The sequence below is a fragment of the Elaeis guineensis genome, chromosome 13 (assembly GCF_000442705.2).
Source record: "Elaeis guineensis isolate ETL-2024a chromosome 13, EG11, whole genome shotgun sequence".
Taxonomy (NCBI): Eukaryota; Viridiplantae; Streptophyta; class Magnoliopsida; order Arecales; family Arecaceae; genus Elaeis; species Elaeis guineensis.
The window spans coordinates 77,424,299-77,440,212 of NC_026005.2; the positions used below are offsets into that span (position 1 = coordinate 77,424,299).

Here is a 15,914-nt window from a genome sequence, read left to right on the forward strand (position 1 = left end):
TGAAGTTGGACATTCCATTTCTATGGGCCAATCATTCGAGTGCATTAATTGATGAACGGAGCCTATAAAAAAGAGGTAAGATAATTGATATGGTACACCACTATGCGATATGTTCTCCTAGACAGGTGACCTCTTGGCACACCGCTAAGCAATTGGAAATGGACAAATTATATGGTCCCATCGGTGCTTCGTGTACAAATCTCATACGTCATCCATGACCTAACACCGAGTACAAACACGGCCATGTAAAATTTCTCCTCGTGCAATGACTATGACCATAAACCATTTTGCGTGGGTGTCGTATCCTCCGCTTGCTTCACGAAGGCACTGGGTTTGGATGTCACTGTAATATATATGCTTCGAGATTGTTGAATAATCACAGGGGTGGCGCTTGTAGCCCTTGTGATGTTGGAGTATGATGTTACCTTGTTGAAATAATTAACCATTAGAAATAAGTGGCAAGTAGCCACCCCTTAAAAACAACTGGTCAGTGCATAACTGGTCCAATTTCATCTATCAGCTGGACTTGAAATTTGGCAGATGCCCATTGTCTTGTGCCATTAAAAGAACCCCCAACTCTGCTCGTTATTTGCTACCGGCTCTGTCCCTTTTCCTCTGCAAAGGGGTGGCGAATGCCGTCGGTCGACCTTTAATTTGCAGGGACCAAAGAATGGCGGTAGCTAAGGAAGCTAGAAAGCTCTCTTCTTCCTTGGCGGCACCTTCTATACTTTTTGTGCTGCTGCTAACAATTTACTCATGTCCTTCTCCTGTCTCGGCTCTGAACACCATCACCCATCTTCCAGGATTTCATGGAGCCCTGCCCTTCTATTTGGAAACCGGGTGAGCTTTCCATATTTTAAAACTCATGTTCTAATTGGTGCACGGCTGCTGCTTCGCAATTATCGAAAAATTTAGGAAACTTGTGCTTCTACTTTGCGAGTTTTAGATACGTGAAGGTGGACGAAGTGAATGATGCGCAGCTTTTCTACTACTTCATAAAGTCTGAGAGCAAGCCAGAGGAGGACCCTTTAATGGTGTGGCTGACAGGAGGCCCGGGCTGCTCGGCGTTCTCAGGATTGGTGTATGAGATTGGTAAGGTTCTTTTAGTTTTAGCGGTCATGATCCAAGTCTATGAATTCACTTCAATAGTCGTTATGCTGCTTAATTATAAGTGTTGAGTTCACCTTGATAGTCTATTACATTGGTTAGAAGTGTTTAAATATGGATTGAACAGCTGGAGGAAGAGACTAGACGACCATAGAATCAAGTAAGAAAATTATCATAATGGAAGTGGGTAATTCAAACCATGTCATGGATGATGCTGTTACTGCCTCCTCACACATGACTATGTGAACGAGATGGAGGTAATATTAGCCATTAGCAGAAGTCTGAGATGACATGAGTGTAGCCATGAATTCTAGTGTATTGCAGATATATCCTTTATGAATTGATCTAGTTAAAGTGTGCCGATAAAGCAAAAGGTAAGCTACTAGTCATTAAGTGTTTGTTCTTTTGTGGATAAATAATTTTTTCATCAATCAAAAAAAATAATATTTTTAATTTATTTCTAATATGCCTCTAACCTTATAATAACAATATAATATAATATAATATTTATATAATATACTATAATATATTATTATAATATATTATAACAATATAATATTATAATAATATAATAATATTATATATTATATTAATATAAGATATCAACATAGTATAATATATTATATTATACTAATATAATATAATATATTATACTATATTATTATATATAACACTATTATATAATATATATCCTATTATATTAATATAAGATATTATATTATATTATAATAGAATAATAATATAATAATATACTATATTATATTATATTATAAAAGATATTATAGGAAATATGGATAGATCATACAAAATATTAATAGATCTTAGTAATTTATCTAGAAAATTAGTAATATAAAAAAAACATAGATAACAGATTTTTGAGTTATTTTTTAATGCATAAAAGAGCATACATAAATTATTTTTCTATCTAAATATTGCCTGAAAAATATTTATCCAAAAAAATTTAGATTCTTGGATAAATTTTTTACCTCAAAAGAATGGGTCCTAAGTGATTGATTTTTAGTGGGATTGTTAAGTCACAGCATCATTGCTCTTTATCTATAGATACAAGTAAAAGAGATGAAGGAATCTATTGTTAAGGAAAAAAACCACTATCAAACAAAAAAGAAAAGAAAAGAAAAGAAAAGATCATGTCATCTGAGTATTATACGTTCGCTTCAAGATTGTTCCATTGTAACTTGGTATTATATATTTGAAACAAGGAAATGGTCTCTTTGTGTAACATCTAATGATACGTATAATTGAACCTTCCTCTCAAAACGAGTTTTGTGCAATATAATACCTTTTTATTCTTTTTTCCTAGAAAACAAATCTTGGTGCAATGCTAAGCTTGTTCTATTGTGATTTAGATATTATAGATTTGAAGTATGAAAATAGTCTCTCTATATGTTGAGCTATGTACATCTAACTCGTCTTAAGCCCTGCAATGTTAGGAGGTTCAAACTCTCTCTATTGGAAAAAGGAAAAAGGTGAAAATGACGGGATTAGCTTCTATCATTCTATGGAATGAGATTCATGCGACTTGATAAGTTGGGCCCATATTCAGTTGATGTGGTCCCTTTTAAGAAATTTTTTGTCCACCACCTCTAGTAAAGAAAAAATATATCGCTTCACTGGATTGGGCTATGTAGCACAACTAAAAATGGGGTAGGCATTTAATGCCATTCAGTTTTTTATTTTCTCAATTTTTTTTAACCAAAATATTTTTTTTCTATGAATTCTATGATATCTCGAACAATATTATGACATCCTATACTTGATACGATATTCTGTATCAATAATATTACTTCCTAATAATTATTCATAGGATGTAAAAAGATGTCATAGGATGTCATACTATTGTTATGACATCATGTAGGATGCAAAAGGATGCCTTACCATAATTATTATGTCTTTTTATTTTCTATGATATCCTATAGAGTACAAAAGGATATTGTAGGATATCATACCATTATTATAATATTCGATTATTTTTTATAACATTCTATAGGATGTAAAAAGATGTCACAGAATATCATAGGATATCATACCATTATTATGACGTCCTGTCATTTTCTATTACATCATATCTAAGTACGAGCAAAATAGTGTAAAACAAGAGAAATAGCATTGTGATTTAAAAAAATTTAGAAAAAAATTGAGCTGCATTAAATATCTGTCCTATTATTAATTATACTACGTGGTCCAATCAAATGAAATGGTACATTTTTTCTCTATCAAAGATAGTGGATAAAGAATTACTCGATCTCTCTTGTTCAACGAAGGCAATCAGGATAAGTTACACATTAGGTGCAAACTTAGCTTATATGACATTCACAACCAAATTAAGAAATAATCTTGTGCAACCAAATCTAACTTGACCCAATTTAAATTGTATTTCAATTAATAATTTTGCACTCAAATTGGTTTGAGTTTCATGATTGGGTTTTGGGTTCAATGCGGTCTATATGGAGTATATTTCAAGGATTGGGCCTGGCTTTTCGCTTAACCAACTCAATTCACCCAAATCTGAAATTATCTCATCGGATATTTTGATTTTATGAACCTTGGTGGTTCGTTCAAAAAGGACTCGTTTGATTGATGGGAAAAGGAGGGGGAAAAGGTAGTTTCTGAAAAGTAAAAAAGATGTCTCTTGTTTGGTTGAAGTTTTAAGAAGAGAAAGAGTAAAAAAAATTCTTTCTATAGAAAGTCACTTCTCATATTTCATGAGAAGTTACTTCCCATTGAGATGAGTTTTGACACTTTTCATAAGATAGGAAGTGGTGGTTTTTTCTTTTCCAAAATATTTTTTTAAAATCAACGGCTAAGATTTTACGAAATATCAATAGATAGTTAGGATAAAATATTGAATAGCGATATAATATTATATTAGTATTATCCTAATATTTATATAAATAAAATATTAATATTAATATTATAATATTTATTATATTTTAATATTAATATTATATTATATTTAATATTATATTTAAATATATATTAATAAATTTATTATATTAAATATCAATATTATATTAATATTAATATTTATATTTATATAAAATTTAAGAATAAAAAAATATGATTTTATATTTATTAAAAATATAATAAATATTTTATATAATTTTAAAAAAAAATAGATGATCAATTAAACATAAGCTACTCTATAATAAATCATCGATGAAAATATATCAAAATTTTATTTTTAAAAAATTAATTTTTAAAAAAAAAATTCCGCCAATCAAAGGAGTCCATAAATAAGTTGCAGAGATGAAGCATTTTCCTCGTACTTACGAGGAGTGCTTCATCGCCATGTATTTGTAGTGAAACTGGTTGGTTGGAAGTTGGAACTGCACACTGGTTTTTTAAATGGGACATTGTTCGGTTCGGAAGTAGGGGTCCTCTGGATTTAGAGCCAAACAGGGAGCGGTTCACTTTGGAGTTATGCAGGGAATACCCTCCCTGCAAGATCGTGGATCATTCTGCAAGGTAGAGAGTCTCCGATCATGTCGCGTAGTACCTGCATAAGCTCCGATGCGTCATCATTAACTCTGCAATTGATTGATGCCATTTGTACCATCTCTCTAATCTTGCAGGCCCTCTAAAATTTGACGTTGCCGGCTATACCGAAGGCCTACCAACCTTGGTCTACCACCCATATTCTTGGACTAAGGTCTCTCCCTCCTCCACTCTCTCTCTCCTCCCCTCTCTCTCTCTCTCTGAGCTTTGGTGGGTCTTCAGGTGTGCAACATCATCTTTCTCGATTCGCCGGTGGGAACTGGATTCTCCTATTCGAGTGTGGAGAAAAGCTACGAGACGGGAGACACCAAAGCGGCCCGACAAGTCCACACTTTCCTTAGAAAGGTGGGAACTTTTGCTATTTCTTTCAGTTTATTGAATTCGGATGTTTAAGACGTTCAGGAGGAGATTAGTGCGATCGATTTACGAGCACCCGAGTTGTCATGCAGTGGCTTATTGATCACCCGGAGTTCCTTTCCAATCCACTCTACATCGGTGGAGATTCCTATTCTGGTATTGTGGTGCCTGTTGTTGCTCAAGAAATAGCAAAAGGTAATTTCTTGAAAACAGTAGTTTATTGGATGATTGATTAATTTTCTTAAATCAGATGTGATAACAATTCAACAATCTCTGTTATAACATTGGTAATCAAAAGATACCATGATTATTAGGAGGGAAACAAGCTTACACTCCTTTAAGCCTTTCTTACAAACAAAATTAGCGGCATAAATTCAATATTGCATCAAATCATTTGTCCATGTTTATAGTTTCTTGGAGGTTTTCTGAACATAAATGCACAATGCCCAGATATTGAATAGTGGAAACTAATTAGCGCATAATGTAGATAATTTATGATGGCCAACAATTTAAGAATTACTAAGCAGGTTATGTTCAATCGCGGAAATCATAATTTTTTAAAGCTCTCTCTCTCTCTCTCTCTCTTCGTTTTTTTTGAGTTACAAGGAGACTAATGTGCATTAGCAACATTAGTCACCGATTTTATTAAGCTGAATAAAACTTATGTACAAGAGTAACAATGATTACAAGAGGTGAAGGAACTACAGCAGGAACAAAAGAAGAGAAAAGAAGATTTTGCAGTCCAGGAGTACAGGTGGGGTTTAGACAGGAGACACAGACAGAATATACAGAACTTTAAATTTTTCAGAGTTCTTCCTGAAGTACAGTTCCACTGATAAATTTGATATGTTCATGCATTCATTTGCCTTTATGCCTTTAAGGTTTGTTATGTTACAGGTGATCGAGATGGAGATGAACTGCTTTACAATCTCAAGGTTGGTGGACCTTACCAAAAAATATACCTTAGTGTGTGTGTGCATTCATAAGCAAAATATTATCGGCTTCCCCTCTATATCTTTTCTGATATATTGGCAACATCAGTTAGATTTTCTTTGCCATTGTCAGAAAGTATAAGAACTGCAATCTATGAAAGCAATAAGTAAACAGTGACTGGTTCAGGATCAAGCAGCATATATAGTGAAAAGTTGAGATATGGAAAGTGACATTGAGATAATAGCAAGGCTTATTTTAAAAATAATCTGAATGGCTGTTGGGAGAAAGATCCATACTCCTTTCTTGGATGGTCAACTTAGTAACAAACATTTGGGGAGAGGGCAAGACTTCACAATTATTTGATCATGATTCCACTGCTTTTACAGAACTATGCAAAGCCTTTTCATTATCACTGCTGATAAAGAATGTTCATGATAGTTAAATCTAACTGCATTGTAACCTTAAACTGCATGTTGATTCTGTGGTGGTATACGGGAGAAACCTTTCACACATTACCAAAAAGGTGAACTTAATTTCGACCACTAAACAACTACATTTTTGTTGACATGTGGTGTTTTCCACTTTCCCAAATTAATTAGATACTGCACAGCAAAGTAGCCCATTATTTCTTTCTTGTACAACATGGACCAATCCAGCCCAGATGAGACATAATGATTACCAATCCTACAACATAATCATAGTTTTGATAAAACAAAAAAGTTGGTCTTTTATGAACTTTAAAATGTAATAATAAAAGGTTATCATCACATTATTCTGGAATTTCCATTAGTAACATATGTCAAAAATTTTTGGTGAGCTGGATCCACTGGCAATGATCCATAGGGGCATGACCACTAACAACAATCACAATTTGCTTTATGTTGTTGTACAGGGATCATTGTTACACACTGTAGGCCTTTCTTTTCTGCTGTGACTGTTCTTGTTATTGTTTCTTCCATACATACCATTTTGCTTGCTGATTTTGAGATCTTCTGTACCATAAGAAGGGAAAAAATATTGGCATCTATTTCCTGTGCCTGTAATCTTGCTTATAGTAACTTATCTTTATGTGCTTGTAAACTTCTTTTCTGGATATGGTTCCAGGGTTATATAGTTGGCAACCCGGGAACAGATGCGAAGTTTGATAATGGGGCATTTGTCCCATATGCTCATGGGATGGGACTTATATCTGACGAACTTTATGAGGTGAAAAAATTTATCCAAACATTTTCCTAGAGTATGTCAAACCATTTATGCTTTCCTTGTGAACACTTAACATCATCAACAACTTGAGCAATCAGAATCCATGTTAAGGAATCCATTATTGAGGTCTGTCAGATGCATCAAACAAAGCATTCTTTTTTTTCTTTTTTTTTTTAATGATTAGCATTAGATTGGAGATGAAAAGAAACCATATGATATAATGAAAAGAAATGATATGATATAAATAAGTTGTTGGAGGGCAAATGTGACATCATAGAGATTGTTCAATAAATAGATAAACCTGTTTTGCAAGATATCTGATGATGGTCTCTCTTGGACCATGTCTGTAGATGTATCTGTTAGTTCATATCATTGATTTTCATTAAATTCTTTCCTTTATATGAATTCTAGTTAATCTGCATTTTATTGATAGTTTATAGTAAAATACTTTATTATTTTAAGTTTGATTTACAGAATTCTAAACATCATGCTGACCTTAAATAGTCAAAGTAGCATTCAGAAAGCAACCACTAAAAGGGCACCACAATTGTTGCATATGAATTTTATCATAGATATTGCTACTTTGAAGTTGGGTACATGTCCCAGCTTCGCCATAACAATAATTGTAATTTGGGAAAACTTTTGTCGTGGATATTATATAATACCCAAGCCTAATGCTGTTGAGTATTTTACACTATGATTTCTTATTATGAAGAATTGTATTTGTATTACACAGTTTGGGAGAAAGCATATAATATTTAATTCTGTATTATTTCTTTCTTTCAGTCAACCAAGAAAAGTTGTGGAGGAGAATATGCTAGTCCTAGAAATGAACAATGTGCAAATCATCTGCAGTCTATAAACGAGGTTGGTGTGCTACTCACTTTTAAAGGTAAAACATCTGTTTTGACCTCTTTAACTGGAAAAAGGTTGTTGGATACATGCAGTGTATTGAGGGAATAAACACAGGCCAAATTTTGGAGCCGTTATGCTTTTTCGCGAGCCCAAAGCCCAGCATAGTTGCTGCATACAGCAGGAGATTGCTTAAAGAGGATATTAAAGAGTTTCCTTTATTAAAAGCTGACCTTCCTTTGGAGTGCAGAGTAAATCCCCAACCCTCCAACACAAACTAACACATGCACCAACACTTTCAGATGCTATCAAGTGTCGTAATATGTATTTTCTAAACTCTTCTATCAATGTGCTCCAATGCATTAGCATCTTGAAATGCACTTAGACTTTAGAAGCTACTTCTTATCACTGCACTCGGTGGAAACTTGATCCTTGTTTGAAACTTAAATTTAGAATCTTGCTGTGTGAAAATATTGGTTCATTTGGTTTGCTTATGGCCACTCAAGTAGTATCTTACACCTAATTTATCTTCATGTATGAGTGCTTGTACATGCATCTATGTTGGTTCATGTGTGATATAATTGCTGATGTTTATGCATTTGTATGTGCCTGCTTGTGCATTCTGATAGGTGCAACGGGTGCAGCTGTGCAGGTGTTTATCTTTGTACTAATGTGTATGTGCTTGTTAATTAGTGCAAACAGACCTCCACATTTACAGTTAGATTTGCCCCTATTTGCTTGCATAGGTGCTAACTCATGTAAAGATCGGCCGCTTGCATAAAATTTGAAATTGTTGATGCTTTTCTTGGACAAGAAATCTCACTGTTTCTAGCTATGTATTTTGTTGCAGACTTATGGATACTTGCTCTCCTATATCTGGGCAGACAATGATACTGTTAGAGAGGCTCTCAATATTCATAAGGTATTATACCTGATTATCTTCACTTCTAAGCTGTATGTAGTGAGATTAACAGTGTAAGTAACATGGAATCTCATCGTGCATGTTATGTATATCTGCTACATAGATTTCACATTCTAAGGCTGCATTTGGTGCATCGCTAAGAATCTTGAAAGGTAATCTGGATTGCCTTCAAGATAGATTGTCACTATTAAATTGTCAGAATGTTAATTGCTGTGTTTGGTACACGTAGGTAATGTTGTAATAAAATTATTGAAAATCTTGATTGACATGTTTAGTATGACAATTAGATTACCAGTAATATGAAATCAAATTTTAAAATACCTATATCAAATCTATTAAAAATCTATATACTATGACTTACACTCAATATGTTTTAGTATCATAACTATCAGACGGCAACGTGCTTGGCCACCGGCCGTCGGCCGCCGCCTGGCTGCAGTCGCCGACCACCGGCCGCCATCCTAAACATCGCCGCAGACCGCCGCCCCATGTTGCCACCACCATCGGTGGATGACTATAATTTTTTATCTTTTTTAATTAAAATATATTCATCAAAAAACATCAATTAATTTAATTTATATATTATGAACATGTTTTCTGAGAAGATAATAGGACGCTCGATTTGATTGCTTCTCCCTTCTTGATGAAAGGATGAAAATATCTCGACTTTTATCTCATCTGCATCTTTTATCTCATCTTCTTCGTCATCATCGCAAGCCACCACTATTTTTATATTTTATTATTTTTTTAAAAAAATAATATTTTATTATTATATTCTTTTTTTCTTCTTTCTCCCTGTTCGTGGCTTCTCTGTGCCCACCACCACCCTCAATCGGCGTCGTCTGCGGCTCCTCCGCACCCCACCCCCCGGGCCCCTCCTCCATCTCCCTCCGCAAACCCCCTTCCGGCCACCTGCGGCTCCTCTGCATCGCCCCTCCCCCACCTCCCGTGGCTCCTGCTCCCCACCCCCCTACATGCTGCCTCCCCATCCGGGCATCGCGACTCCTCCATGCCCCCCTCAGGCGTCATGGCTCCTCTGCGCCCCACCCCCCGTTGGCAACCCACTGCTTCTTTGCACTTCCCCACCTTCCTCCCCCCCCTTTGGGAGCCCGCGGCTTCTCACAGTGACGTAGAGGATGGAGACATTGTTGCCAGCATTGCTAGAGCCAGAGGAGGTGGATGATGCAGTGGGCCTGGCTGACAGGAGGAGCAGGTAGGGTCGCGGTAGCAAAGAGGTCGCCGACAGTGGTGGCACGGACGAAGGATTGGACGGAGAGGGAGCCGAGGAGTGGCTTCATGGAAAGAAAAAGAGAGGTTTTGCTTGATTTTTTGATGGGGTAATTTCATCCAAAAACTTTATTGCAAGATTACCAAAGATGTGTAATTTGGATAACCACCCCTCCCAAAGCAATTTAGATTGCCAAGGCAATCTAAATTGCCATCCAAAAGACATATCAAATACATAATTTGGTGGGCCAATTTAAATTGACAGCTACCAAACGCAACCTAAGGATAGTAATAAGACAAAGTTTGCCAAAAGTTACTCATGGGATACTTCTGCATTGTAATCTGTGAAATGTACTTGATCTGTGTACTAATCCTTCCATTTTAAAAGGGATACTGTTGCATAGAAGTCTGTCTAATGTATTTGATCTGTATATTAATCCTTTCATTTTAAAGAATTTCTTAACAGTCCTTGAAAAGATATGGTCCAATACACAGAGTCGTTGAAGTCTGGTTAACCACGGGTAACATTTATGGAATATGCACTAATTGATGTTCAAGTTATTAGCTTTCCAAAATATCTTGACCACGTTAACCTTAAATTATGTACATCTTTTTGCAATAAGTCCCTAAAATCTTTGTGACTGGCATATTAATCCTCAATTCTTTTAAGATGTGCATATCAATCGTTGTGATTTAACGTAGAAGATGTCCAGAGGGGAATGAAGGACGAGAGATGGTTACAGCTTAATGTCATATTAATCCCTCAATTCTTTTTTTCCTTTTTTTCCTTATATTATGTGGAAAGGGTATGATGGAGGAAATAATGGGGTGAGAGGAACTCTAGGCCTAAAATCCTGGTTTCTGACTGAGGAAGAACTTATTTTTATAGTTCTCCCCTATCCCCCTGGTGGTCAAAAGCATGTAGGTCATATTACAACTTGGGTAACCCTTAACAAAAAGGAGGACTTGTATATGTCTTGACAGGTATAACTTTTAGAGACTAATTTCCAATTTTGAAGAATTTGAGGAATTGATAAACAAATAATAGGATTTCAGGGTTCTTTGCTTGGATAGTTTTGCATTAGCGGCTACCAGCATAACATATTTGTCTTCACCAATCAGATAAATATGTTCTGCTTTTGACTTCCAAAGGATGTGTGAAAATTCTTGGTCAAGGAACTGAATAAGATCAAACGGTACACCAGTATGGAAACCCATCATTTAGGTCACTATGCAACACCAGTAAATCAGTTTTGTCTTAGTAGTTATAAGAATACAAGAAATACATATGATATGGAGCTTTTTCTTTTAGAAGCGCATATTAATATTTGCTTGCACACTAGCACGATGATTACCTTCAGAAGTCTCAGTAAAATGCTGCTTCTTTGTGAATTACCATAAAATGTCTTCATTCTATTTGTTAAATAGCTTTGCTTATGGTGTTATAATTCAATCAAGCAGACTAAAATTTATTCTAGTTGAGATATAAGTGATGTAAAATGGAATATCAATAGATATTTTTGATGATGCCAAACAGGGGACAGTGCAACAATGGCAGAGATGCAACTATGGCCTACCTTATGCACACGATGTCCCAAGTTCTTTAAAGTTTCATCTAAATCTGACCAGCATAGGTTACCGAGCGTTGGTATACAGGTGAAGTCCCCACACCTTTTGCATTAATATTTTAGATTTACCTGCTATGCTAATTATCTATTTTTCCATGCCAAAATGTTATTATTTGATGCTGCTTTTCTTGTGCAGTGGTGATCACGACATGATTGTACCCTTTGTGGGCACGCAAGCATGGATTAGGTCTCTCAACTTCTCCATCGTGGATGACTGGCGGCCATGGTCTGCAGATGGGCAAGTTGCAGGGTGATCTCTTGTTGCACAATTCATCTCAAGCAGTAACCAATTTCATTATGGAGCTTCACATTATAGTTTCTGAAACATGTGATTATAAGTCTTGTCGTTCACTTCTCAGGTTCACAAGAACTTACTCAAATAACCTAACATTCGCAACGGTGAAGGTAAACAGTAATTTTCCTGCCGAATGTAGGAGATCACAAGAGACTGTATTCATATAAGGATATTTTATCCACAGTTTTATTCTTGTCCTTGTAGGGTGCGGGACACACGGCTCCAGAATACCGGCCAAAAGAGTGCTTGGTTATGCTTCAAAGGTGGCTATCTGATGCCCCTCTGTAACATGATTATCCTCCATAATTAAGTTGTGAATATTGACTCCAAAATCTGTAGCCTGATTATAATCTGCGGAAGCCAGAGAATGCTTGGGGTCAGCTGATATTTGCTTCATAAAAAAATATCAATTTGACTTAAACATACAAGTGGTTGGGGCTGGTAAATAGACACAACTAACCTGATGAATAAACCTAAGATATTCTCTTCTTACCAAAAAAAAAGAAAAAAACCTAAGATATTCTCTATAATTTCAAAAGCTCTCTGCTATTTCAAAGTTTTTGTGATGATCGCGCAGTGCCATGGCAAACTGATGATGATCTGGGATTAAAAGAAGAGGAAATTTTGCATATAAAACCTGCTCTTTTCTATATTTATCTGCTCTTTTGTAAATGACACCGCATCTAATTGAAGTTCAAGAAGCGATACACTTTGTTTTTCAACTTGTAACCTTACCCATTAATGATATAATTTTGACAAAGCAATAACTATATGTTTGTCTCCTACTTAGTATTTCTACGAGTCAAAACTAATATAAATACTCACAGCACCAAAGATTCTCTCTCTCTTTCTGTCTCTCTCTGCCTGTGTGTTTTCTTGAGAAATAATGAAGTGAAACACTTCCCCCAAATATTATTAATCGAAAAAAAGAATGAACAATATATGGATAGAGATGAAAAGGTATTAGGAGAATGTACAATATATGGAGCACACTCTTTTGAATGTCTGAAGGCGAGATCAATTTGATCCCTGATGGGGGTGCACCGGCTGTTCGCTCAGGCGGACGACACCACTTGGTGCTTTCTGGTGTTTTTGTGGTGCAGCACTGGAAGGGACACTTCTAAGGAGACAGGCATCCATCTAGCCTATATAGCCCTCCATATTTGGCTGGCCAAGAATAGTCTGGTATTTGATTCCAGATAGTCTTCGATGAGGTTTATATTCGAGAGAGCCTTGACCATGGCAGCAAAGATCATTGATATGACAATCAAGTCTTCAAAGACCAGGAGCTCCTACTCTACTCACATAGCAATCCATCGGGTGTTCATATCCTAGAAGTCCCCTCCTCTGCTGTACCTAAAAGTCAACTAAGATGGGTGTGTTAGAGGTAGGCATGGCAGAGCTAGATTTGTGATCCATGGATCTAACTCTAGGTTTGTGGCGATTGAGAGGAGTCACTTACTGAAGACTACAGTTCCTAGGGTGGAGCTTCGTGTGGCCTAGGTGGGGATGTATTTGCTAAGCGGATATTGGGGGCAGTTAGTTGGTAGTAGAGAGTGACTCGATCATGGTGGTGTCTTAGCTTCAGAGTTATAGGCATGGTGGTAACTCTCTCCCCCTTCTGTATTACGTCTCGATTTTATTGGAGAGATGCACTATACTAGTCATACGGCATGCCTCTACCAGACGAACACTGTAGCCGATTGGATGGCTGCCTTTGTAGCAGATCACACTGGAGAAGCCTTTTGGGATGGGATGGGGACATTTCTAGGCAACTTTAGGATATTTTGCCTTTTGATTCCCTTGGTTGTATTTGTCATGCCCCGAATCCAGCAATCAGATCAGAGACGTGATGGCTGTACTCCCTAGGGCAAACACTAAAGAATATGTAATTTCTGTAAAATTACTTATAATCTCAACATCCCATGAACACAATCGATCTCAATTTATAATAAATAATTTCATATTAATAAATATCAATCTTGTATAATTTATAAAATTCGATTATCCAATTGTCACTGATAGAGCTTTATCTAATCGATCCTTTCTATCGTGATTTCAACCATAGCCAAATGTATGTATCCTATAACTTTGAAAAAAGAAAGAAAAATGGAGGGGCTAATGAGCTTTACAGTTTAGTAAGATCCCCATACACTCACACCAATATAATAATATGATTGAAAATAACATATGAACAGTATAAAAAAAAGCATAAACCACAAAATCTCATGTTGAGTATCCAGTATAATTCAATACTAATGTATACAAAAACATACATCATATACCATCATATATTCATCTTTTTCAAAAGTAATATACCACACATATATAATTAAATAAAATCTCTTTTACTTCATTGTGGTTTCATGTCTTTTTATCCATATCTCATTAACATGATCTGAATCAATCAATAATTATCTTTAAGGTCATAAACTAACCATGATCACGCTTCAACCCATGACTAATAAACCAGAATATCCACGATTCTGCCTGTAGTAGCAAATTAGAATATCTGAGATTTCATCCGTAATGGCAAATTAGAATATCTGCAATCCCATCCATGGTGGCAAGCTCCAGTATCATGTTTTTGCCTGTGGCGGAGCTAATCTCAGTTTGACATGGCTAGTCCAAATACTCCTTTCTCGATTATTAATTTATGAAATCTCAATTAGATCAGAAAAAATACTGTATTATATTATGTACTTTTTTCAAAATTCTCATCATAATCCAAACCATCCAAAAAGGCATCAATAAAATATGTAGAAATAAAAGTAGTCATATAGACAATCACATATCCATCAAAATCGATCACGAGAAATCAAAAATATACAATGCAGAAGTACACATATATACATATGTTAGTGTACAATCCTTACCTCTACTGATGATTGACTCAAGTACAATAATTGATAACTTCTTGATCTACAAACTCAGAAATAAGATATTCCACTCGATATCTTCTTGTGCAAATAGTTATATCTCTATATAATCGGGATCAAACATAAAAATCATAGATGATTAGGAATAGTAAAAGATTATGGTGAACGACCCTAATATCATCATAAATACAAGATCCCTCATAGGATCAACCAAGATTTGGGTTATCTAGGTGTCCAGATCCTCTAGTGGTCCATAAGATTCTTAAAGAGAAAAATCCATGAAGAGAGAGAAGAAATCTAGAAAGAAAAAATTTTAGAGAGAGAAAATGGACAAAGAAGATAGAGAGAGGATAAAAGAGAGAGAAAGAAACTCTCTTTTTTTTTCCTTTCCTTTTCTTTTCTTTCTTTTCTTTTTTTCTCTTTTCCTTTTCCTTTCTCTCTTTTTTTTTTTTCTTTCCCTCATTTTTTCTTCATTGAAACAGGGGAAGGAAAGTTTTGAGGTCGACAACCCCCATGGCGGTGACCCCTGATGAGTGGCGATCTCTCACGGTGGCCGATCCCTTAGATAGCTTTGAATCCTCAGCAACTAAGGTCATTCGGCGACCGTAGCCAGTCCAACGAGATGAAGAACAAAAAGAAAAATAAGGGACTCTCTCATGGCTAGAATCAGCGACCAATCGGTGGCAATCCGACCAGCAATGGCCACTAGGGGATCCAAAAATATAGATAGAAGAGAGGTACAGGCTGATTACCTTATTCCGATAAGAGAAATCAACAGCAACTCGTCAAGAGATCGCAACAAAAAATCAAGGGAAATATAGGGTTTCACCGGTAGTGGATTGCGATGAAGGATGGTTTTAAGAGGAAGACAAGAGCAGAATTTATAGATAGGGTTTCGGGTCTTCACCAGAGTTTGATTTGCCCCAAACTCTTTTTTCGATCGGACTCAGAAGAAGGATTCCTTCAGCAGCCCTTTTCTTTTTTGTTAATTTCTG

The 15,914-nt window shown here is 35.8% G+C and overlaps 1 protein-coding gene across 1 annotated transcript; it reads left to right on the forward strand.

Annotated features, from left to right (window-relative positions):
• Positions 1 to 489: 489 nt before the first annotated feature.
• On the forward strand, positions 490 to 12,461 carry LOC105055847 (serine carboxypeptidase-like 18). The gene is made up of 14 exons (XM_073247399.1): positions 490 to 840; positions 947 to 1,092; positions 4,701 to 4,777; positions 4,846 to 4,968; positions 5,073 to 5,175; positions 5,878 to 5,915; positions 7,018 to 7,119; positions 7,903 to 7,983; positions 8,064 to 8,219; positions 8,819 to 8,890; positions 11,655 to 11,773; positions 11,882 to 11,995; positions 12,105 to 12,150; positions 12,245 to 12,461. Exons 1-14 carry the CDS (start codon positions 671 to 673, stop codon positions 12,326 to 12,328), a joined length of 1,431 nt encoding a protein of 476 aa, XP_073103500.1. The 5' UTR covers positions 490 to 670; the 3' UTR covers positions 12,329 to 12,461.
• The last annotated feature ends 3,453 nt before the right edge of the window (positions 12,462 to 15,914 follow it).